The sequence below is a fragment of the Triturus cristatus genome, chromosome 4_1 (assembly GCF_964204655.1).
Source record: "Triturus cristatus chromosome 4_1, aTriCri1.1, whole genome shotgun sequence".
In the NCBI taxonomy this organism is placed as follows: Eukaryota; Metazoa; Chordata; class Amphibia; order Caudata; family Salamandridae; genus Triturus; species Triturus cristatus.
Genome location: NC_140585.1, coordinates 1,121,806,870 through 1,121,832,392, shown reverse-complemented (window position 1 = coordinate 1,121,832,392; position 25,523 = coordinate 1,121,806,870). Strand labels below are relative to the sequence as shown.

The 25,523-nt window shown below is 44.0% G+C and overlaps 1 protein-coding gene across 1 annotated transcript; it reads left to right on the top strand.

Moving 5' to 3' along the window:
* Positions 1-333: 333 nt before the first annotated feature.
* LOC146856126 (galectin-1-like) lies at positions 334-24,202 on the top strand. Its single transcript, XM_085654160.1, has 4 exons — positions 334-1,149; positions 14,789-14,868; positions 15,186-15,357; positions 23,839-24,202. The coding sequence occupies exons 1-4, from the start codon at positions 1,141-1,143 to the stop codon at positions 23,980-23,982; spliced, it is 405 nt and encodes a 134-aa protein (XP_085510286.1). The 5' UTR covers positions 334-1,140; the 3' UTR covers positions 23,983-24,202.
* The last annotated feature ends 1,321 nt before the right edge of the window (positions 24,203-25,523 follow it).

Genomic DNA, 25,523 nt, shown 5'->3' with positions numbered 1-25,523 from the left:
TTTATGTTAGATGTATGTCGGCTAGCTGCTATTAACGTGATCTTTGTTTCCTAAATTGGATTAGGTAGAGGAGACGGAAGCAGTGCCAGGGTTCAGCTCCATTTCGGTTCAGTAGTCCCAGGGGATCGAGGCCAAACTAGAACCAAACCTTTGCCCAAGCCTTCGCTGGATCCCCCACCTATACAAATTAAGCCCCGTATTACTCATAGAGAGCCCCAAGAAGCCTTGGCCCTCTCTGTTCCTCCTCCGGGCCTAACTGGGCTGTGTGCAATCCGGAGCTGGGGCCACGTGACTTGCATGAGTTACTTACCAGCTATATAAGGCTGCGCCGCCGGAGCAACACCAGCCTGAGCAGCAGAGACAGTAGATCCAGCCTGAGCAGCAGAGACAGTAGATCCAGCCTGAGCAGCAGAGACAATAGATCCAGACTGAGCAGCAGAGACAGTAGATCCAGCCTGAGCAGCAGAGACAGTAGATCCAGCCTGAGCAGCAGAGACAGTAGATCCAGCCTGAGCAGCAGAGATCGAAGATCCAGCCTGAGCAGCAGAGACAGTAGATCCAGCCTGAGCAGCAGAGACAGTAGATCCAGCCTGAGCAGCAGAGACAATAGATCCAGACTGAGCAGCAGAGACAGTAGATCCAGCCTGAGCAGCAGAGACAGTATATCCAGCCTGAGGAGCAGAGACAGTAGATCCAGACTGAGGAGCAGAGACAGTAGATCCAGACTGAGCAGCAGAGATCGAAGATCCAGTCTGAGCAGCAGAGACAGTAGATCCAGTCTGAGCAGCAGAGATCGAAGATTCAGCCTGAGCAGCAGAGACAGTAGATCCAGCCTGAGCAGCAGAGATCGAAGATCCAGCCTGAGCAGCAGAGATCGAAGATCCAGCCTGAGCAGCAGAGACAGTAGATCCAGCCTGAGAAGCAGAGACAGTAGATCCAGACTGAGCAGCAGAGATCGAAGATCCAGTCTGAGCAGCAGAGACAATAGATCCAGACTGAGCAGCAGAGATCAAAGATCCAGCCTGAGCAGCAGAGACAGTAGGTCCAGCCTGAGCAGCAGAGATCGAAGATCCAGCCTGAGCAGCAGAGATCGAAGATCGAAGATTCAGCCTGCCCTGAGCAGCAGAGCGAGGAGGAGCGATGACACTGGTGAGTGGGAGCGGGACAGTGGATGAGATGTGTGAGAGTCGGACAATGGAAGAAGTGAGTGTGACTGGGACAGGAGAAGAGGTGAGTGGGACAGTGGAAGAAGTGAGGGGGACAGTGGAAGAGGTGAGTGGGAGTGGGTCAATGAAAGAAATGAGTAAGGGCGGGGCAGTGGAAGAGGGAAGTGTGAGTGGGACACTGGAAGAGATGTGCAGGCACGGTTCCAGAGTTTGGGATCTGGGAGGGCCATGGAGAGGCATGGGTGGGCCAGAGTCTCCCAGGTGTCTGAGAGCTGGGTCTGGGCATGCTGGATGGTCTTATACAATTAAATTGCAATGGCAATTTAAATGGGTCAATTAGGAATAGGCCAATTTAGCTATGTTTAAAAGGAGATCACAGGCACTTTATTCCTGCTTAGCAGGGGTAAGGTGCACAGAGTTAAAAAAAAAAACAGCAAAATTGTTTCCTGAAAAAGGTGCCAAAATTTTAAGTGATCATGCAGAAAAGGCAGATTTCAACATTGTCGCATTTTTTTCTTCCAGAAATGGAAGGCTGAGTAGCAAGGATTGACCTTGTGAAACCACCGATTGTAGAAAGATCTCCACAGCAAGTGCATGAGCCCAGTATATTATCTTATCAGTTTAGAACCTGAGGAGTAATAACAGCTGCACTAAAATCAAGGCCATCGGAATTATGCAAAGGGAGGACCAAACTATATATCAGGGTTGACTAAGCTATGCAGCACAATGTGGGGTCGTTTTTCTTTATTATTTTGTCATTTTTTACACGTTAACACTACCTTGAGCAAAGATTAATCTCATTAGTACCAGTTTAAAACGCAACTACAGCAATAAGCAACTAAAAGATGACCAGTAAGTAAACCTTTATAAAGGGGCTTCCACTGTGCAGCAACTTGTCCTTGCATTTTTAGTAGCTTTTGATCTGCTTATGATGGCTTTTTGTTAAAATCTGCAAATTATGCAGCGATGACGGATTATGTCGCAAATGTGACAAATCCATAATTGGGCATAAAATGCTGCATATGCAGAATACATAATTATAGTGGCCCTGACTGTAAGACATTTCAGTCTATTTATGTGACAAAATGAAAGTGAAAGTTTTTGGGGTGAGAATAAATGCACAGTCACCTGTGCCCCAAAGTGTAGTGTCTTTTCTTTAAGTTTCTTAGGAATGACGTCACAGCAGAAAGAAAATATAACAAATCATTACTAAGACATATATCCTGATTGAATGCTCATTTTCACTTACTTCCCTTGCAATGGCAAAATTCTTCATATTGTTTCTGCCAAAAAACTGATTCTATCTCCTAATTACTGGGAGCTTGTGGCCTCGATATAGTGGGGGTGTCTCAGGTACCCCTTAAGTTTATACGTGCACATTAATAGCAGCCACCCTCCTGTGACCTCACCCCTCTCTCCGGGCATTTAAAGTAGCCCTAGACATTAGCGTTATAGATTAAAGCTGCACAATTACACTTTGATTGCAAGTCTGCAGGCTCGTATGATTTTTTTTTATTTAACAAAAAGAACAGAAGATGCTTTCTGCTTGTGCATGGGCCTTGGGTGGGCCATGGTGCTATCTTGGGTGGGCCTGGCCCACCCTCTAGAACCGGGCATGGAGATGTGTGAGTCTCACAATGGAAGAGGTGAGTGTGGGTGGGACAAGGGAAGAGGTGAGTGGGAGTGGGTCGATGAAAGAAATGAGTATGGGTGGGGCAGTGTAACAGGGGACTGTGTGTGGGACACTGGAAGAGATGTGTGAGTCTCACAATGGAAGAGGTGAGTGTGGGTGGGACAAGGGAAGACGTGAGTGGGAGTGGGTTGGTGAAAGAAATGAGTATGGGTGGGGCAGTGGAACAGGGGACTGTGTGGGACACTGGAAGAGATGTGTGAGTCTCACAATGGAAGAGGTGAGTGTGGGTGGGACAGTGGAAGAGGTGAGTGTGGGTGGGACTGTGGAAGAGGTGAGTGGGAGTGGGTCGATGAAAGAAATGAGTACGGGTGGGGCAGTGGAAGAGGGGAGTGTGTGTGGGACACTGGAAGAGATGTGTGAGTCTCACAATGGAAGAGGTGGGTGTGGGTGGGACAGTGGAAGAGGTGAGTGGGAGTGGGTCGATGAAAGAAATGAGTACGGGTGTGGCAGTGGAAGAGGGGAGTGTGTGTGGGACACTGGAAGAGGTGTGTGAGTCTCACAATGGAAGAGGTGAGTGTGGGTGGGAGAGTGGAAGAGGTGAGTGGGAGTGGGTCGATGAAAGAAATGAGTACGGGTGTGGCAGTGGAAGAGGGGAGTGTGTGTGGGACACTGGAAGAGATGTGTGAGTCTCACAATGGAAGAGGTGAGTGTGGGTGGGAGAGTGGAAGAGGTGAGTGGGAGTGGGTCGATGAAAGAAATGAGTACGGGTGGGGCAGTGGAAGAGGGGAGTGTGTGTGGGACACTGGAAGAGATGTGTGAGTCTCACAATGGAAGAGGTGAGTGTAAGTGGGACAGTGGAAGAAGTGAGTGGGACAGTGGAAGAGGTGAGTGGGTCAATGAAAGAATTGTGTGAAGGTGGGGCAGTGGAAGAGGGGAGCGTCACAGCAAGTGTTAGGGCTTTTGTCGGAGTGTTTACGTTGTTGTCAAAGATGATCAGTGCAGTTCTCAGTGTGCATAATACGAATTGGCCTGTTCAGCGAGATACATGATAAATTACGTTTCATTGGTGTGGGGGTAAAGCTGATGTCCAGCTCTCCAGGTGAGTCTGGCCAGTTTGCTAGGTACATTTTTAAGAGGGTGGCACAAGGGAGGAACCTTATGTCACTCAATTGGAAGAGGTGAGTGTCTGGAAATAGAGTTTAAGAGGTGAGATTGCCGAGGAGGAGGTGGTGTGGCACACAGGAGTGAGAAGGGAGTACAAAGACGGGAGTAAAACATGGGAGGGTGAGAAGAAGGACGAAGGAGAAGGGGAGTGGGGAGTGTCTGGAGATGGGGAGTGGAAGAGGCGGATGTGAGGAAGGACAACTGAAGAGCTGGGAACGGATACAGAGATGAGTGTGAGGTGGTGAGGAAAGGGCCAATGACAGAAGCGAGAAGTGGGCATGGACATGAAGTTGGTGGTGAGGGCCGAAGATGAACAAGAAGAGATGAGTTGGGCGGTGTTAGAAGGGACCATGGAAGAGAGGAAACTAAGGCAGGGCACATTTCAAGGTGAAAGGGGGTAGGCAGCGTCCACCCACAGTTTTCACAGGATGGGCACCTTCCTCCCTGCCAAATTGGGCCCCAGTGAAACAGGCTGAACTTGTCCCCGTGTAATTATCCGGGGCGCACTCAGCAGGTGCTGCATGTTGTCTGCTTCCCCTTCTGAGCAGCAATGCGCAGGCGGCGAGGCTATGTTAGATTCCAGCTGGGTGACTGGCAGCAAACAAAGGGCAACGTTAATGGGCCATCAGCCCTCCTTTTGATCCAGTAGGATCCTTACTAGGAGCTATCTGAGCCCCACACATAGATGCCAATGCAATGGCCGGAAACAAAGGGGCACTTCAGCACTTCACAGGTACTTAAGAGACACTGTGATTCGAAGGCAAGCTTTGGACTTTGACTATAAACAAAAGAACCGTACGGCTGACCAATGTTAAGCACACCAAATCCAAAATCAATACACAATTTCTTAATAGGTGCAAAGACACGTCCAGAGCATGCCGTACTTGTGCTCTACTGGAAAACCAGATATACAAACTCTTTTACAAAGAGACGGTGCACCAAGGGAAAAGTCTTTTCAATAGTTCCAATTGTTGTTCTTTTATTTTCATTCAACTTTCAGAAAAATCAGACTCAGCCAACGCGTTTCGTTCTCTACGAACTTCGTCAGGGCTGTGAAAGAACATAGATAAAAACATACATATGTATAAAACACATAAAGTACACCATAAAACACAACAAACTACATTACCAATAATACATATAAAAGTGACATTATTACATGTTGCCATACAAAATAGTAGAAACACCACAAAGAACATACAAAATAAATTTCACATATACATATATTACACACAAAATTAATGAAAAATATTTTTAAAACATATTAGTCAGATACATATACATCACAAGAGTTAAAAATACCACAAAAAACACATATATATCCTGCCTAATATCACAAAAAACACTTATGTATCCTGCCTAACTATACACACTGTCCAATGTTTTAAATAGAGAACTCCTTTAGATTAATTAAAAAGGAAGAGAAACCCCGGAACCTAATCTACAAGTGAGTTAGTTGATAAAGATAAAGAAAATGGTCCTTTTTAATACCAGAAACAGTGAATGAGGTGACTACTGATCTATTAAGAGAGAGAAATGAAGAAGAGAATTTTTATTCAAATGCCAATTCTTACCAAAGATTGTTTCTAAGGAACGGCCACCACAGTTTCAAAAATAGCCGACTTCCAAGTGGTATATAGAATTGTATGCGACCTAGTAAGAATGGATTTTTTAAAAAAAAAAAAAAAAAAAAGAGAGGAATTCCATTATGGCCTCATGTGGGTATGAGAAATCGTAATCAACTGGAATAACAATGCGGTTCATAAGAAAACGACAAACACCTTACCTCTCCAAATATAGATGCGCTCGTAAATGTATCACCGGCTAATTCAAATATAAGTCGGACTCTTAGTTCAGTCTGTATGTATCACAGATAAGAGTAAAATTTATCATTCTAGAAGAACAATATAAAACGCAAGTTGTCAAAGGTGTCCATTATTAATCTTATTCTGTTTCGCAGGTAGTTATTCTAATTCATGTTTCCGGATTTTAAAAGTTCTAACCCAATGGCTTCTATTTCCCATTGTCCATATGTTTACAGGCCAGGACACAATTTTATCAAGAACTAATATTGTCCTGTAGCAAATCTGTCAATTCGACACAATAGACACCGAACCCAGCGTACCAAAGCTTTCGGCGCAACGCTGATATATAACAGGCTGTAAGCCGTAAGTGTTACCATTTCACATTGGACAGCTTTAAAAAAAAGGGGTCCTACTCAGTTATATATAATATTACGGAGCAATAACGTCATGTACGCTTTAAAAAGCGAACGATCAACAAAATTTCTCTGACATGGACATATAGTTGTCCTTGGTTGCCTCACATCAATTAAGAACACAGGATACTACTGAGGCGATATCAACGATAATACTAAAACAGAGCCCAAGTCGACCAATTAGCATAGAAACATCCCTTTAGTTCGCATACTCAGCCCCAAAGGGGTATCACATCAGTAAGATACCCTCCACAAACACCAAACGACTCTCGTCTTACCTTTCAAAACGGGCGCTATCTCGAGTCACCGGCGAAACCATACTCCATAGGTTGAACGTCTTAAATAGGCACAACCCACATGTCACGTGACAAATCACGGTAGTATTAAGGTGGCGACGTAAATATTATTGCTGAGTCTTCAACCTGTGGGCGCCATTTTGGAATGGTGTTTCCTGGAATCTAGTATATAATATCTAATCCCAAGTCGAATCGAGGTACATCCATATATATCATTTATAGAGATATACGAGATTAGATTCTAATATCAGAAGTATGTACCCGTCACGTGATGAGTCGCGGAAGTAATGTACTCACTAATATGGTACTTAAGCTGAATTTCCAGCACATGTGCGCCATTTTGGAATGGTATACCAATGTAATCTGTGCAGCGTCCAAATTTACATAAGAACGAGGCGCTTTAGTATATATCGTATTTAAAACCATTACAATTATATAATTATAATGCATGGGCTGAATTGCCAACCTATGTGCGCCATTTAGGAACGGTATACCGATGTGATGTGTACCGTGTCCAATTTGACATAAAGACGAAGCGCTTATATGTATAGTTTATTTTAAATCCATTACACTTGATAAGGTTCTATTTCTATATACAATTATACGTCTCTATTGGAGTACGTAATCGATAACCAATGCTAATAACCAATAAAATATCGAGAATTGAGAGGAGCCGTGGGGAGGTGGTGTGCAGGGTTTCCTAAATATAAAGGTGACAAGTTGAAAATATATACGGTTAATAAAATCAATATGAATAATGGAACTTAGATAATTGATAAATGGAAGCGAAACAAGTATGGGCTAGATACGATCTACGTAAAGTGACGTTAAAGCCTTTCCTAATATTTATACGATCTCTACCAAAAGGAAAAGAATAATACGCAACAAATCCTGGTGTATATATGATTAAATACCCATTTCAGCTCTGCTGTGAACAGATATATTGTCTGCCTAATTGGACATGCGATATCCAGAGACATTATTGCCCAGCCCCCACGGGCTCGGTATATAAAGGTTTTTTCATTATATTTCAATCCAGTTTTAAAAAATGGAAAACATCACTTAAAAGAAAAGGGTAAAAAAGCTTTGGACTTTGCTCAATCCCTGCATATAAGAGATATGCAAACGCTGTAAGAATGTCAGCTGTATCAGTCTGTATGATTACATTTTTGTATTTCCTTTTTGGCGCTACTCACCCCAGTTTAGGATGTCAAAGCACTTTACATCATTCGCACACATTACACATAGCGCTGATATCGGCAGCCCTCCCCGCACACCTGATAAATAGCTAGTTAGCACACAAGAAATGAACTAAATCAGACAGCAGATGCTTTGATGGAAAAACAGTTTGCTGCAGGTTTATGTAATTTATTCCATAAGTGAAATATGCCAATATGGTGGGTTAATTTACGGGCGATCCAAGGGCACGCAGCCGTAAGTAACCTAAGCTGCCCACCCACCTTATGAGCCAAACAGCTCCGTGGGCCAACCCATTCGGCGCTACCATTTTTTTAAATCCATGACCGCCAGTCACTGATTGTTACTCACACCTTTTTAGGGGTGGAGCAGTAGAGAGCAAGCCCCCGGTTGCTCTGGTTTGAAACCGTCCGAAGGACTGACGGGGCACCATTGCTTACATCCCAGGGTCCTGCAGTAAACACTCGTGGGGTTTGGCATCGAGCACCCCTACTGTACTCCCTCAGATTTATACCCCTATTTACCAATCTGCCTCTGGATCGCATTGTAAATCCACTAATGCCCTGGATGTTGCCCCCTTGTTATCACTTCAGCACTTCACAGGTACTTAAGAGACACTGTGATTCGTAGGCAAGCTTTGGACGTTGCTCAATCCCTGCATTTAAGAGACACGCATGCGCTGTAAGAATGTCTGATGTATCGGTCTGTAAGAGTAATTTTTGTATTACCTTTGTAGTGCTAGTCATCTCAGTGTAGGGTGTCAAAGCACTTTCTATAATTCACATTGATAATAAATCATAAAAGTGTGTAAATCAATGAACAGGAAATATTACCAAAGGCAATAGGGCTTATAAGGTTTAGGAGTCACATATCAACCTTCATAGCACACTCTGCAGGAGACACATTAACCCTCTATTATACTTTTAATCAAAATTGTGACTAGAAAAACACAGATCTCTCCATCAAATACATTTGCTACCTGAATAATCTTACCATTATTATTGTTCCCTGGGATTTACAGGATACACAATGATCTCTGCATCAGGTGCCTTAACCACATAATATCGTTTAATATGCACCCTTTGCAACCAATTAAGCCGGTACAGACTTACTATCATGTTTCTTCTTGTTGCCAACTTGTTTGAGGCAGAATTTAAAAAATAAATAAATGTGTAAGTTGAAGCCTAGATTTACTAAGACTTTGCACCTTGGTTGCAGTCACTTTTTTTTGTTGCAGCCCATTTACCAAATCTATTTACAAATTTACAAAGCCACACACCTTCCTAATTTGTGCGGCTTTGTAAATAAAATAGTAATGCAATGCAGCATATAGTGCTGCCTTGTGTTACCTTATGTCAGGTAGGCATTACCAGGGTGGTGCATGGGCATTCCCGTGCATCCAATCATATATTTTGACGCAAACCCATATTTAAAAGGACCGCAGCACACAAGAAAAGAGGAAACAATTTCAAAGGATAGTTTTTGTGCAGGAAGGTGTTTCTTCCTGAACAAAAAATATCATGACCACAACACAGGCACCCTTGTGCCATGACACAAGGGTGTCTGCATTGGCGCTAGGCAGCTACAAGTGTGGCAGCACTAGGTGAGAGCACAACTGTGCCACACCTTGGAAATTATGGCTCTGTTATGCTCTGCCCCTTTTACGCACCACAGTGCAAAAACTTCACTTGCTAGACGAAATCTTTGTCAATTTGGGTGCCAGTGTCAGACTGCTTTTCATGAGTCCGCTTCTCGTGACTATTCCCTCTCTTTTGGTTGCCACATCTTGACCCCGAATATATGGGTTTCCGGAGTAAAGTATTTCCAATACCAGAACTGCTGTAAGGATCACACACATAGGAACACTGAAAAACAATTTCTAGCCTGCCTTACATCTGCCCTTTCATTTTTTCTAGCATGCCCAGCACCACAATCCTGGAAGAAATCAGCACATTTGAACTGTTAATTTCTTCAAACAGGGACCTCAAGACACAGGCTTAATTATTGATCAGCCCTCATAATGCGCTCAAATGTTTTTATGATAGACAATCTAAACATATATGACAGGCGTTAAGATCTGATGTCACTTCTTGTGATGTCACTTCTTGTGATGTCACTTCCTCTGAGGGCACGGTAATTATGCCACTTCCTGTGATGTCACTTCCTGTGATGCTACATGCGATGTCATGCACTGTGATGTTACACGCTGTGATGTCACTTGCATGCTGCCTAACTTGGTTAGTCCCCCACTACTTTATTTTAGAACTCTTGCCCTGAGCTAAGGAGGTGTGAGAAGGTACTTTCCCCCTTCCCCCACTTTAGCAGCTTAAATGGGGGATCAGTGGTACTGGGCAGTGTGTGTAATATCAAACCTTGATGTTTTTTCATATTATATTTGTGATTTTATATAAAACAGACATGCCTCATAGACTTCAGAAGGTTTCACAAAAAAGCAGAATGTATCAATAACAAATAGGAAGTATTAAAGTAACATTAAAGGTGGAGAAAACACCAGGTTAACTTCCCCATGAGGTAAAGCGCTTCATACGTATTCATTGTAAAGCATAGCAGTTACAAGCAGGTGGTGCAACACAAAAGCTTTACAAAAAGCAGAACATATCAATAGTGAATAGAAAATATGCATGTAACATTAAAAGTGGAGAGAACACCAGGTTGGCCTTTAATGAGTTAGAACACTTTACACCTACTCATCGTAAGACATAGTAGTGACAAGCAGGTGGTACAGTACCATGGGCTGGACAACAAACAATCGTGCTGGTTCAGATTGCTCTGCACTTGGCTGGAACGTGAGAGAGTAGGAGCCGGTTAGGCCAGGTGTCGTTCAAAGAGAAGAGCTTTGAGGTCTTTTTTGAAGGTGACCAGACATGTGGTCAGGTGGAGGCTCAGCAGGGGAGAGTTCCATACTCTTGTGGCGCTTCTGGAGAAGAATCGGCTCATGTATCACTTGTGCTTGAAGGTGGGGGGGGGGGGGCAATTCAAGGAGGGCCAATTTACCATTTTATGAGTCTCGGCTGGCGTCTGAGATTTTCAGTCCCTCTGCTAGGTACGAGGGTAAAGAGGGGTGCAGATCTTTATGAGAGATGCAGGCAGTTTTAAATTTAGCTCCTGCTTCTATGGAAGACTAATGAAGGGAACCTAGAATGGGGGAGATGTGGTTGAATTTCTTTTATCCTGGCACGAAGCGGGCTGCCTCATGTGCAATTCTGTAGTCGACTAGAAGTGTCTGGACAACAAATTTAGGGTTGTGTGCTGGAATGAGGTTCCTGATTCCCCAAAGAAGCCTTGGCTGGAAACGAGCACTTTTAGCCATGGAGGAGATATGGTTCTGGAGGTTAAGACATCTGTTTAGGGTGAATCCGAGAGATTTGGCATTCGGAATGATGGAGAAGTGGCCTTCTATGTCCGGGAGAAGATCCATACAGTCTTGGATCGCAAGTTACCGTTTTTTGGAGAGATACAAAGAAATTCAATTTTCTCTGTGTTTAGTTTGAGGTGGTTGTTAGCCATCCAAGTTTGAACTCTGTTCAGGGAATTGTATAACAGGGTGCAGTCTTCTGGGCATGAGACCTTCAAGTATATTTGGGTGTCATCAGCATATAGATGTAAGATGACTCCTGAGTTGCTGAGGATTTTTCAGAGGGGTTCAAGGTAGAGGTTGAAAAGGGTTAGGGAGAGAACTGAACATTGTAGGACCCCTTGTTGCAGTCTGAGTTGCTGGTTGAAGCTTCAGCATGTCTAGCAGTGCCTCGTAGTTGACTGTGTCAAATGCTGCAGAGAGGTCGAGGAGCACAAGTAGACAGGAATTGCCTGTGTCCAGAATGAGAAGGGTGTTATCCATAATCTGCAGAACTGCAGTCTTGGTGCTGTGGCCCTGACAGAATCCGAATTGAAGGGAGTTGAGAAGGTTGTTGTCCTGGATGTGGGATGACAGACGGGAGGCTACACAACTTTCATTTACCTTGCCTAGGAGAGGCGGAGTGGAAATAGGACAGAAGATATTGAAGTCGTCAGAGTCCAGAGATTGTTTTTTTAGGAGAGGAGACAGTCTAGCAACAAGCCCTGATCCAATGATCAGTTAGCTGGGATTATCAGAATGAAGAGAAGCAGTTTGGCTAGGTCTTTACTGATGGAGCCTGGAATGGCGTCACTAGGATGGCTGGAGGATTTGTCCTTTGATAGAGTTCGTAGTTATCTGCCTCAGAGATTGCAAAAAAAGAGGACTTGGCTGTTGTGCCGTGCAAGGCAGTACCTCTTTGGGTATGTTGTCAACTTTGGAAGGAGGAGAGATGTTAATGTCTTTGATTTTTTGTCAAAGAATTCTGCTAAGTTATTGCAAAGGATCTCTGATGCCTAAATGGGGGGTTGGAGGGAGGGTTGCTGGTTTGACTGATTACCTCCAAATAGTTTTTCGTTCCATTCTTGGCTGTATGGAGGCAGGATCTGATATATGATGCCTGGGCTACAGAGATGTGGCTTTTGTATTTTTGTCTTACAGTACAAAGCTTTGTTAGATTTAATGGTGAGGGTGCTCGTCGCTAATCGTTCTCCAAGTTCTGTTATATTTCCTTTCTTTGTAGAGGGCTTTGGAGTACCAAGGGCAAGAGGGTTTGGGTCTACTGTATTTGTCTTTATGGATGTAAATTCCATGATTAGGGAGTCCATGCAGGAGTTGAAATTGTCTGGGACCTCGGTGATGTCAAGTTGAGGTACTATCTAGGTGAGGTTTGATAGGGCTATTTGCGTATTCATGTTACTGGTATCTCTGAACCAGATTTAGTCTTTCTTCAGTTGACCAAGGGTTTTCTTGTTTGAGAAAGATATTATGAAGGGAATCTGTAGGTGATCCGACCAATCAACATGGATGGGGTCACTGGCAGATGTGGCCTGAAGATGATGAGCCATAGAGTGGCACCTTTGCAGTGTGTTGGTTTCTGGTAGTGCTGGTAGAGTTCTATGTCTTTTAGAAAAATTGCAAAGTTGTCCAGTGGTATATTTGCTTCAGAACCCCAATGGAGCTTGAAGTCACTAAGAAAGATAATTTTGTCAGAAATTTTTATTGTGCTGTGAAGAATCCCCTGCCCTCTGCAATGAAGGTGTTGATTTGACCGGGAGGGTGGTAGATCACACTCAACCTGAGGTTAGAGGAGGAGTGTGAGATGAAGTCCAGTGAAAACACTCAAAGTATTGAAAGTGTGTGTGTAGGGAAGAAGTCTGCAGCTCACAGAGCGTCTCTATATTGCTGCCAGGCCTCCACTTTGTTTGCCTCCCGGTCATTTCTCAGAACAGAATGGGGGGGGGGGCAGTAGGAGTGGAAGAACGCTGCTGGTGGTATTGTTTAGCCAGGTTTCGGTGAGGATCAGGATGTCGATGTTGTGTTCTGTGATTGTGTCTGTGATCTCAAGGCAGTGTTTGACTACAGAGTAACAGTTGTGCAGCATGCAAGTAAGAGAAGAAATGGCGAGTTTGGTTTGCCCAAGGGGGAGGATGGTGATATGGCTCAGGCTAGAGGATAAGTTGCGATTTTGGGTGGTGATGGGGAAGGCATTGCACATATGGTTCGAGATAATGGTGGGGATAGGGAGGCCATTTTGTGTTTGGCTGGGGAAAGGAGTGTTGGAAGCATTGGTCTTTTCATAGTTTTTTGCAAGGTTTTGTATTTCGTACTCTTTGAGTAGGCAGTTTGCCCAATTGGGTCTGAGGTAATGATTATCCCAAGGGATTGTGATTGTGGAGGGGCTCTTGACCTGTGCTGGATGAGGTGGATCACATTTGTTAGAGGTAATTTAGTCGCTGAAATGAGTGAAGGCATGTGTAAGGATGTCTATTTTTTTGTGAAATAAGATATAAAGGACAGGATTGCAGAGAGAGGGCTCCAGTGGTGGACAGGGGAGAATGGAGGCTTATCATGTTCTTTTGTGGTAGGTGTTGGGGAAGGCTTGCTGATCCAGGGATTCGGGTACATGTGGGATCGAGGGGGCAGAAATGGAGAGTTAAGGAAGGAATGTTTCGGAAGTTGATTGCTCCTGTTGCATAAGATGGTGAGGCGGGATGGGTTAATGGCCTGGGGAGTTGGTGGTGAGTGAATTATGGGAGGTGTGGAAAGAAAGTTGACGGAGGGAGGGTGGATTTTGTGTGATAATTGGGACGGTGGGAGGGTGTGCAAAGTCTGGTTGAAGGTACTGGGTGTGGGGTTAGGTGACTGGAACCTGCTGGAGTGTTAGGTGGGTAAATGATTGAAGCTGGAGAGCAGGATAATGAATTAGGGTAGGGGAAACAGTGGAGGTGTTAGAAGGTGTGAGGAGTGGAGAAGAAGACAGAGGTGTGAAGTGTAGAATGTTGGGGAAGATAAGAAAGGAGGAGTAGGGTGAGTGACCAGAAGAGTTGGCGATGGATGAACGTGCAATGAGTGGAATAGAAATCAGAGGTGTTAAGTGTTGAATGTTGGGAGAAGATGAGGAAGGGGCAGTAGGGTGAGATTATGGGAAATCCGAAGGGTTGTGATGTGAATTCGCTGGGAGAGATTTGAGAGCAGGAAAGATATTGTCAACAAAGGCTAGGATCTTATTGTTCGCTTGGATCATTATTTTCCTATTGCCAAAGATGGAATTTGTAAGGGTACCAGGTACTTATTTGGAGAAAGCGGTGGATTGAACCTGTAAAACTCAAAACCAAGTTAGCTTCTGAGCGGGCCTGATTTGCAAGTAAGATCCTGAAAGCCAGGTGATGCATGTCTTGGATCTGCTGCTGGAGTTAGTGACATTTCTCATATTGCATCTGGGGCAGAAGCCACATCTGTCCTTTTCTTTGACATGGATCCCATCACATGTAATGCGATTTTCTGTCATATTCTATTGGTTATTTTGATTAATGTCATAATATTGTTTTAAAACATGAAAAATCATTCCTCTTTTTGGTCACGTATTTTTAACAATCATTTTATTGAGTCAGTGACTTGAAATATATAGGAATTTTAATTTCAGCCACAGACGTTATGACTTCCACTGACCGCAGTGCAAATGAAGGAGTTCAGAATCATACAGCAAGCCTTCCCTCTTCCTTCCAATGTCTCACTTTGTTTTCTCCTCTCTAATAGGTCGTGGTGACTCGGGAGCTCTGTCTTATGCCTTGCCAAAGTGTCTTTATTGAAGGCATAATACAGAATGACATCAATGCGTAAGTGTTGGGGTATCTGGGACTTGATGGTGTGTACTGGTAACAGCATACAGAGGACAGGCACTGGAAGTGGAGGGGTTTGTCTTTTCGTGGTAGGGGGTGAAGCAGTGAGCAGAAAGGAAATGTGGTAAAGAGAGCATGTATCTATGGCTCGGGAATGGTAGGATATGGACATGCAGGTGATAGGCATGTCAGTGCGGGGGAAGGGGCTGTGGCAAAAGGCTGGGGTATTTAGAAATGGGAGGTTTGAGCTGTGGGTGAATGAGTTTTTGAAACTTGAGACAGAACTCAAGGAAAGTGTTTTTTGTGCCCTATAGTTGTAGCATCAACCTTGGACAGGATTTTGACAACTTAGTTTTGCACTTCAACCCTCGCTTCAACTTAGGCTGCGACGTCAATACCATCGTCTGCAACTCTCGTTACCAGGGAACCTGGAACCAAGAGGTCAAAGACCATGACTTTCCCTTCCAAAAGGGGCAGAAAGTACAGGTAAGGAAGTCGGCAGGGTTGGGGTGGAGCCAAGGGAATGCTAGAAACCGAATCAAGCACTTAAATTCAACTTTGCTCCCTGCTTTCCCCACTTTCCCAGTTATAAAATCTTCTGTCTCTTTTAGGGCCAATTCAAGTTAACCATATTTTGGTAATAAAATATGGGACCCTTTGGCACCTGCAATTAAAGATTGCCCTCATCTCCCACCATTCGTAACTCAATAGTTAAGATTGAGGTGACACTTCCATAGCAGAGAAGTTTTGGAGCTATGGCCCAACAATGGATAATTTGCACTGAAATCTGTTTTTCCAAAATAAAATGTTTTTAACATCTTTGATGAATGTTATGTTGCATGTTCTAGCACTTTACTGAATTCTTGAACTAACAATCTATAGGCCCATAGTGGCATTGAGAGATACTACATGCACAGGTATGTTCATAGACAAGTAGTAGAGCTCAAGAATACTAAAAAGCAAAACCTACATTATCAGTTTGCAGTATGTCAGGCTAAGTTTGAGGACACAGGACATGAAAGGGTTACTAGGCCTCAACCATGGGGGTAGAGGTTGTTTGACTCTGATGACCCGAGGTATGTCCTTCTACGGCTCACCCAACTGGGCCAAGTATGACCCCTTCAGCACTTGACTCCAGAGACTGCATAGGCAAGCAGTAACAGGCTTTTCAGGGAGGTAGTACATATAATATAGTGGAGCACAGGTGCGCGGTAGCAAACAAGTGCTACTGAGCCCCAACCGTAGGGGTTGAAATGATTTTCCTCCTTTGCCCCAGAGGCCATTCTACTACGGCTCTGCAAACTGGGCCAAGTGCAGCCCCTTCAGCACTTGATGCTCAGTAGTAATAATGGGGAGCAGTCACAGGCTTCTCAGGGTGGTATTGTGGAACTGCACAAGCTCTGCACTTAACAAATGCACATCCCTATAAGAAAGGACTGTCCAACCCAGTGCTTGACTTTCAAAAATAATGCACAGTAGAATTAAATACTACACTCACATGTATACATAATGGAACTTAGTGGCCTAGTGCTAGAGTGCATTAGAGCATCTCTCCTCTGGACCTCCGGGTGCCGTTCCTTTGCTTAGGTGGATTTTTCCCATTTGGGGAAATTGTAGCGAGAATCGACTCAGATGCAGTTTTAATCCCAACACTCTTAGGATAGGGCATAGTCTGTCTTTCTCACTGTATTCATCCAACGTATGCAAGTCTATAGATTGGGTTGTTTTGGCTCAGGTGCTGCCACACTTCTGGGGCAGAGCGCAAGCCAACTGTCTTTTTTGGGTGTCATCAACATTTGCATATGCAGCTCTCTGATCTGTCAAAAGTGGCTGTGAAAATCTCTAGGCTGTGCATGTCCAGATCAGTGTTGCCATGTGCAGGCCAGTTTGTTTCAAGCAAGTGACGCAATGGGTTTGCTTCATCACATGGATAGGAGACCACAGCTCAGTTCACGCCATGGTCTTGGGTAGTTAACTTCAGGTGCAGTGCCTCAGGTCATGCCACACCATTACAACATGGGCACTGTAACTAAGGTCACGCTGCAGCTGGTTATTTCTTGCACACAGTAGCTCAGGTCACACCTCTGTCAATTACTTCAGGTGCATCTGCTCAGGACACACTGCCGTTGATTACTTCATGAACAGTGGCTTAGGTCACATCGCCTCTTCATGATTCGTATTGGTAATCGTAGTAGAGCATCTGGAGTCCGCTGACATCAGGGTGTACAGATCGCCCTCTATAGTTGTCCATTTTAGCAAACCCACTAAACCATTGTCACGCCACACCTCGCTTTTCCCGTACTGTCACTCCTCTTGCAGAGTTAGCAGGCTCCTTTACGCCCTCACCAGGCTGACTGGATGACTTCTATGTACTTCAAGATATGATATCAGTTCTTGTAACAAATTATATACTGAGATGATGGGAAGCTGGCTGTCAGGTTGACACAAGCTCTTGTTTCACAACAGTCCTCTGAGTACTCTGAAGAGCACTCCCTTCCTTGGTCAAAGAAAACTTTGAACTGGAACATCAAGCAGCTCAGTTAAACCCCACATTTCTACAGTCAAATAAGGCAGGAGATGTGCATAGGCCATTTGTACGTTAAGAACCAGCTTGGGGTGGTTCTCTGTTCAGTTGTTCTTTCCATGATGCTCTCCAGACATGGACTTGGTGTAGAGTGATGCTTCTCACACAACAGTGATCCAAAGAGGTATGAGCTTTCTGCACCTAACTGTCATCAGCCACACTGAAGAATGACCAGATAAAAGGCAAAAGGCTGATCTCACATAAGGAGTCCTTTTTACCTTGACCAATAGAGATTGCAGTCCCACCCTTCACCCCAACCATCAACCAAACGACACTGCTTCACAAAAACTAATCAGTCACACGCCTCAGTAAAAGACCTAATTGAATTTCTAAAGAAGCTTTGCCCCTGTTTTCCCACTTCAGTGTCTAAGTCTCCTCCCTCCAGCTCCAGAAGTGTCATTAATACACTTCCACTGCCTGAGAAACGACCTCACTCCTCACCTCCATCTTGTGTAAAAGGCCAGGAAACAACCATCTGAAATGGGTCCAGCAGGCCCCCATTCCTCTGGTTCACTCAGACACACAAAGCATATACCCCACATGCCACATACAAAATCATGCACCCATACACTTCGGGTGCTGGTGCTAGGATGTGGGTAAGTGCATAGATGGTGGACGCCACGCCAGTGTCACAGATAAAAATATCTGGTCACAACTATAGATTCACAAAACATTGTATGCTGTCTTCATCGCTCTATGTACTAAACCCATGACAAGGACAGTGGTCCACTGTCTGTACAGTGTTTAGACCCTCTAAACCCATGCGACAAGTACAGGATCTCACTCATTTCAAGGGACAGGCCTAGGCTTCTGCACACACTCTAGATTACTGTGAGACGCGTGTCAAAATCAAAACCCAGGATATTATCTACACACAGTCAGGTACTCCGGTCAGGGGAACACAGCTGCACATCATGCAGAGGTCTTCCACGTCCCAACACAGTACATGGAATAAGGCAGTTAAGGTGGCCTTGTGTGGCTTGATAAATGGCACAAGGGCGATGCAAAAGCCTGATAAATATGGGCCAATACTTTACAGCTGCCACTGAGCGCTGTACCCAAAAAATAGCCACTCTTGGCCAGCGTCAATGCCATAGCTGAGAAACGCCTCTTTGAGGCTGGCACACACCTAATTAAGCCACCAGGGTAGACAGAGCAAAAGGTGTATTAATCATGTCTGAGTGCATAATAGAAAACTGGCGCCAGTGGTCCAGCAACAAGGGTAAAGTCCATGCTCAGTTTATGAATCTATCCTTTGATTGACAACAGAGAAAATAAATCACGTCCTCCTCAAAGCAAAACGATTATATTTTTCATAGGGTGTAGTACAACCCATGTGGACACCTTCCCATTGTGAATTGGTTACCACCAACTTTGGATTGGTGGTAAAGTATTACTGTTTTGTGACTGGAATTGGGTCAGAAATCATTCATACATACCACTGTGTTTACGTATTGGAGGTGGCGTCCTAAACACACACCTGCCAAATAACATATCGGAATTGGGTCTACCACGAGTGCTTGTCAGACATAGACAGATGTAAAGCCTTCCTATCATCACCTTTTGTCTGTTGGGTAATATTGGTTGCTTTGACCCATGAGGGTTGGAAAATGTGGACATGTCGCCATTTTTCAAATTTTTCACATGATGCATATTTTTACATGTTATGTGCTTGGCTTTAGCTAGTGGGTGCATTTGGTAAAGACTCACTTTTTATATTGAAAACACATTTTGGGGTTTGTTTATAACGTTGGCGCTATTTGATCAAATTTTGGACAATACCCAAAGAAATATCCGCACTTCAATAAAGCAAAAACCTCTGAATGTAATTACACCAAACTTGGCATGAGATTTGAACTTTAGAGTAGTGTCCTCTTTCCCTGTTTGGTGTTATTTTTTCAGTGTTTTTTGAGATATTTATGTCACACAAGTGTCCCCTGACTTTAAGGGGTGAGTATTAGAACTATCTGGACTGTTTATTGGCGGTCTGTCCATGAGCTCCAGTTTGTGGAGCGTACGAAGTCCATTGGGCAAGAGAGTATTTTCTCCTTTTGTCCAATACAGCTTCAGAGATCCTAAACCTGGACCCCAGCACCAAAGGCTGTAATTGGTGGGCCAGATCATGTCTTGTGGGCATGAAGATCAGGTACAGCATCTACTGACCATTTGGCCAGTATACAATTGAGACCTGAGACCCATAAAGTAAAAAAATATTCTAGAGCGCAGAGTTCACAGACCCAGGTCGAGATTACAGACCCTGGGGCCTGCCTGAGGGCAGCTGACCCTGGTAGATTCAGACAGCTACAGGGGCCAGGCCCTGCAGTGTCCAAGGCCAGCCAGGCCCAACTGCAACTGCACAGTTGAAAACTGTGTTTTCAGACAGTGTGTGTTTCTACAGATGGAGCCCAGGACAAATGAATATGAAGGATGTCACAATCACAATGGACAAGACAAGTCTGCTTGTAACCATGACGTGGATACATCACACACGGTTGTATACCAGAATATTAAGAAATACTGTCCGACATGCCCCAAATATTGTTTACAAAGATATATAAGTTTCCATTGGGTACAGAGTTTCTATTATTAACTCCAGTTGGCCAATACTTTTGTAGACAAAATGTAGGACAAGATATCTAGTTTAGACATTATTCTGACAATGGTATTATGGTACCACACCATCATGCTGTGATCCCTGAGTATGCATGAGTGAAACTCACTCCACATACATCAGGTTCCCTCTGCAAAAATGAGTCAAAGACTCCAGCTATGCGTGATTGATCCCACCTTTCCTGGGGAGTGCGAGCAGGTACATTTACCACCAGGAGTGCAGATAAGAAGGCCTATAATCCAGAACTACAAAATACTACCACCACTGCAAGCCCTGTGCAGCGTGGTATTAGGATAGTAGCCACAAGGGTTCGTGGAACAGTTTGGGTGTAATGCTTTTTAGCTGAACTAGTTGATTGTATTCACTATCCTCAACCTTTGGTCAATCTAACTAATTTCACTGCCTTCTCTACCCCTGCTATTGTCTATGCAACAAAGGGAATGAAAAGATTTAATTGGTGGCTTTCCTGGCCATACCACTTGCTCTATTAACTCGCTTCTTGGGCGCCACAGATATGTCTTCTCATATAGTCATACATGTATAAGGGTCCTGAAGAACTGAACTCTCTTCCTATCCATATAAGAAATGTGGAACTTCTGGTGCATGCAAAGAGGCACCTTTGAGCAAACTTCACGATCCATTTCCAATGCATCCACATTCACGATAGAGACTTCCTCTGGAACACTGGTGTGCTCCACTTTATTGTCAAAAACGCCCCTACCTATATGGGGGATGGGAGCCAGAGACTTGTCCAGACAAACACTTAATGGGAGGAAATCAGGGGCCCTTCTCCCAGTTACCCATTTGGCGATGATGGAAACACTTATGCTAGTTCAGCTTCTGTTCTTAGGCGGAGGTCCAGGAATTGCCACTGAGCATGCTTTTCAGACTTCTGGCTATGCTGCTGAGGATATTTCTCCCCCAACTGGCTCAGTCGGTTGTGCAACTCGCCCCTTCTGATCTCTCCCATTGGCAGTCCACTACACACCTATTGCCATCTGCTTGGGATCAACCAGTGAGAATCAACAAGGGGCTATCTCAAATTTCCTTAACGTTCAGGTGATGGGTTTTGATTTAAATCCCTATCTACAAACAATTATAGCTAGAGATTTGCACCAAAATCAAAAGTAAAAAATCCAATTTTCATTTCTCCTCGTTTTACCTACTTTGCTTGCATAATGCATTGTACAGCACTTATACTAAGCAAGAAAAGTGATAAAGGATAGTTTTTGTGCTGGAAGAGTCACCATTCAGTACAAAAACTATTCCTTACAGACAGTACACAACAGTGCACTATGGTGCAAGGGTGTGTGCGTTGGCACAGTCAAAAGTGTGCTAGCGCAGGGAGGACCCCAGTCTGTTCCTGACCACCCTTTCATGCAGTCTCAACATTCAGTTTTGCACCTTTCAACCAGGTTCCAAAGGAGACCTCAATACTGCTGCTGTAATCCTTAATATGTCTAAGCAGAAGAACAGATGGCTCGTCCATGCCATATTCAGACTGCCAACATCAGTTCCACCAAAGTCTCAGTGTCCAGTTAACTGGATCTTCTAGGAATCCAGCACCAACTTTGACATCCCCCTAGAGATACCAAACTATAGGAGTCTATATCTTAAAATTTGATTTATGTCAGGTTTCCATATGTACCAGGGGCTCACCATGAAACAGGGGTGCTCACTGGGCCCACAGTCTCAACCAGACTCAATACAGAACTTAGATTTAGGCCTTGGGTCCAATCACAAATTTAAAGGATATCATCTCCTTATTCGTTATCCTGGAGAGATGCTTCAAATTACTCTACAATCAAAACAGTGGCCATGTTTAATGGAACACAGCCCTCAATGTCAAGGCTGAATAGCAAAACCTCCGGGACAGGATGAAGGTGGGATTAATAGAAATGTTGGTCATGGTATAGGCTCATCTCAGGTTTTACGGGGAAATGGAAGATGCAACTACTGTACTTCAAGCCATACTTTGTCTTTGATCTTTATTCTACCATGCTGGGCTGCTGGTATCTTGTGACCTTTGAACGTCTCAGTCCTTTGAGGCGGGCTCAGGTAGACCTAATCAGCATTGCCTTGAGCAGGCCTTTCTGACAGTGAGGGGTCACCTCAACTTGCAAGGCAGCATCTCTCCTCTCCGTCTCATATCTCATATCCACCATCCCTTTTCTTGTATGGAATGCCAGTGAGGGGGTCCTGAGGGCTATATGACGTGGACTCCTTTAATCCTCCTTGTTTAGCTGTGTATGTTGCATTTGGTCTCCATTTTGTTCTCTTCTAAATTGGCTCTGTCTGCCTTATATAAGTTGGTATTCTCATAGTGGAAGTGCTTCTTCAGTGATAGGGCCCGTCTCCTTTGAAATTGAAACCATCAAAGCAGTGGGTTGGAACTAAGGGATGGAAAGGACACAGTCTGCAGCCTAGACATAGGTTTCAGATCCCAGTAATTGAACCATTGTTCATGCAAATCTCCATATGTCTCTGACATGAATATACAAGCTGTCCAAGTCCCCCACTATCAATGGGATGTGTGTACATGATTCCACAGTCCTCCAACAGTGACATGCATTTACAAGCTTCCACAGATATCCTCCACTGTTAGCACATATTTAAATTCAACTACAATCTTCCTTCACCATGGATGCATGTTTATAATCTTCCTGTGTCCTGTTCCAACAGAGATATGAATTTACTAACTTCCTCGGTTATCCTCAACTGGACAAATGTATTTACAAACTTCCCATGTCCTCCTTCACTATAGACACGTATTTGCAAACATCCATGGATCTTCTCCAAGAGAGACATTCATTTACAAGCTTCCACAGTCATCCTCAACCTTAAACACACATTTAAATTCTACTACAACCTTCCTTCACCATGGATGCATGTTTATAACTTTCTTGTGTCCTTTTCCAACAGAGACATGGATTTACTAATTTCCTAAGTTATCCTCAACTATGAAAGTGTCTTTACAAGCTTCACATGTCCTCTTTCACTATGGACAAGTATTTGCAAACATCCATGGACCTTCTCCAAGAGAGACATTCATTTACAAGCTTCCCGTATCTTCCTCTACCAGGGCATGTATTCACAAGCTTCCAGCCCTCTTCCAGCAGGGACATGTGTTTACTTCTTCCAGAGCCCTTAACAAGGGAATCTGAACCTAAGATGTGGGCAGATTTCAAGATAATTCTTGGGGAAACTGGTAGCAGGTGGAAGTGAGAAAGCCCAAGTTGAACAAAAGAGTCAAAGAAGGGTAGATGAGCACTGACTGAAGGTTTTTGGGTGGGGTGGCAAAGGAGGATGTATGACGTTACAACGCATACATTTACATCGCGGTACACTACATCGCGGTTTTAACAACGCAAGTCGTTACAACGACTTGCGCTAGATGGCGCTCTAGGACAAGGAATAGGACTTAGGAGTAGTATAATTTACTATTCCAACTCCAGTCTACGTACAGTAGGGAAGGTGTTGGATAGTAAATTATAGGGAAGGTGTTGGATAGTAAATTATACTATTCCTTGTCCTAGAGCGCCATCTAGCGCAAGTCGTTGTAACGACTTGCGTTGTAAAAACCGCGATGTAATGGCATCGCGATGTAATCCCCGCGTTGTAAACGATGTTCCCCGGCAAAGGAGAGTGGGGCTGGAGAAAGAGATTCATGGGAGCAGTGCTGATTGAGAGGCCGGCTTAGTCCTGGTTGGCAGAGTCTGAGACATGGAATGTTACCTTAACACTGAACTCTACTTTTTCTCACTCCTTGCAGTTAACCGTAGACTATGGAATGGACGAACTGCTGATCACTTTGCAGGACAATCATGTCATTCCGTTCCCAAACCGGCTGAATATGAAAGTGGTCAACTACCTAAGTGCGTACGGAGTCGACATTCACTCTTATACTGTGAAATAACTACGTTGAGAGGATTTACGTGCCTATGATACAGCTCACAGTGGACACCACAAAAACCCCTCTCCCTGAGATTTGGGAAGTCGGATTTACCTGCTACTGAGGGTGCGGCATTTGTACTTATCCCATAAAGTGTCATCTCTGTTCACTGAGGGCCTCTCTATAAGGCCATGTGCTCTGAGTAAAGATTTCTGTACTTCATTAAATGGTTGCTTATAGTGTTTACTTATTTCCCTGTATGTATTTCTGTAACCTCTTCAAAAATGTATCTCTGCTTTTATGACTATCCCTGCAAATCCGTTGCATGGCTTCCATGTAAACGCTATTTTCGTGATACTGTATTTACTAGAAAACTCTGTGAATCAGTGATAAAAACGCTTCCATCCTGGGTACAGGTCTCCATATCTAGAGACTGACCAATGACATTTAACACCTGTAAATGGAAGTAAGGCACACAAAATATTTTTTATATACCCTTTCTTCAGAATTCTTCCAGTTTATAGGTTTAATAACAGGTAATATTATTATTGAAATGTGTGACACAACAATCATCTACTCACTAAAGTTCTACAATACTCTACCTTTGTCCATTGTGATGCACCAGGATTTACAGTCACAGAAAGTGATATCACAGAAAGCGAGGATGCCTCTGTGCATGTAATAGAAGGAGCCTGGATTATAGTGTAGAATCTTGTATGTGAGGTCCTATAACATGTATGCTCAGCAATGCACAGATACATTGTTTTGGAGAAGAGGGCACGTGGCTTAGGCAACGGCAACTTCATAGTTACTAGCATTCCATACCAAAAAGGGAAGGATTTATCAGGTTAAAAAAAAATCACACTGTGATCAAATCACCAGAAATTAAATAACTTGATGGTAAATCTTGTGACAAGAAATGGAGTCCATATCAGTGGAAACGATCATGTGGCTTCTGAACCAGATGGCAGACAACATGATAAATAAATAGCATGATATAAGCCTGACCTTTGAGCACAGGGCCACCCTTAATCTCATTAACATATCTAGTCACCAAAACACATTGTAAACCTACCAAGACCTTACAGAGGCTTCCAGCCCACCCATTACTTTCCATTGGTTGGCACTTTCATTACGTGCTTCTTCATTGATGGCTTTCCTTGTCCATTTTGTCCTCGTCCAACCCAGGAGCATAACCTCTTTAACATCCTCTTTACTGGCTGACTTGTGTCCTCTACTGTCAACTTTTAGGGAACTACTTTTTATATAGTTAAGCTCTTCATCAGAGTGCATGTGTTTTCCTGCTCTCACCTTCTTGTGTCCCCCCCAAAAAAATGTCTACCCCCAACCAAACTCAGTGTCTGATCTCACTTTTTTGTAGCTGCTCACTCTCCTCCTGCTTACCCCTGTACTTGTGTTGCCATTTTCTTTTATGCTTCTCCCCTGCCCCCATGTTGCTGTCTCCCTTGTGTAATTCTCTCCGCCCCATGTTGCTCTTTCCCTCGTGACCCAGCACCTGTTGGACCCGGCCTCGTAGAATGGCCCTCCGTGCCCCCGCACCACCG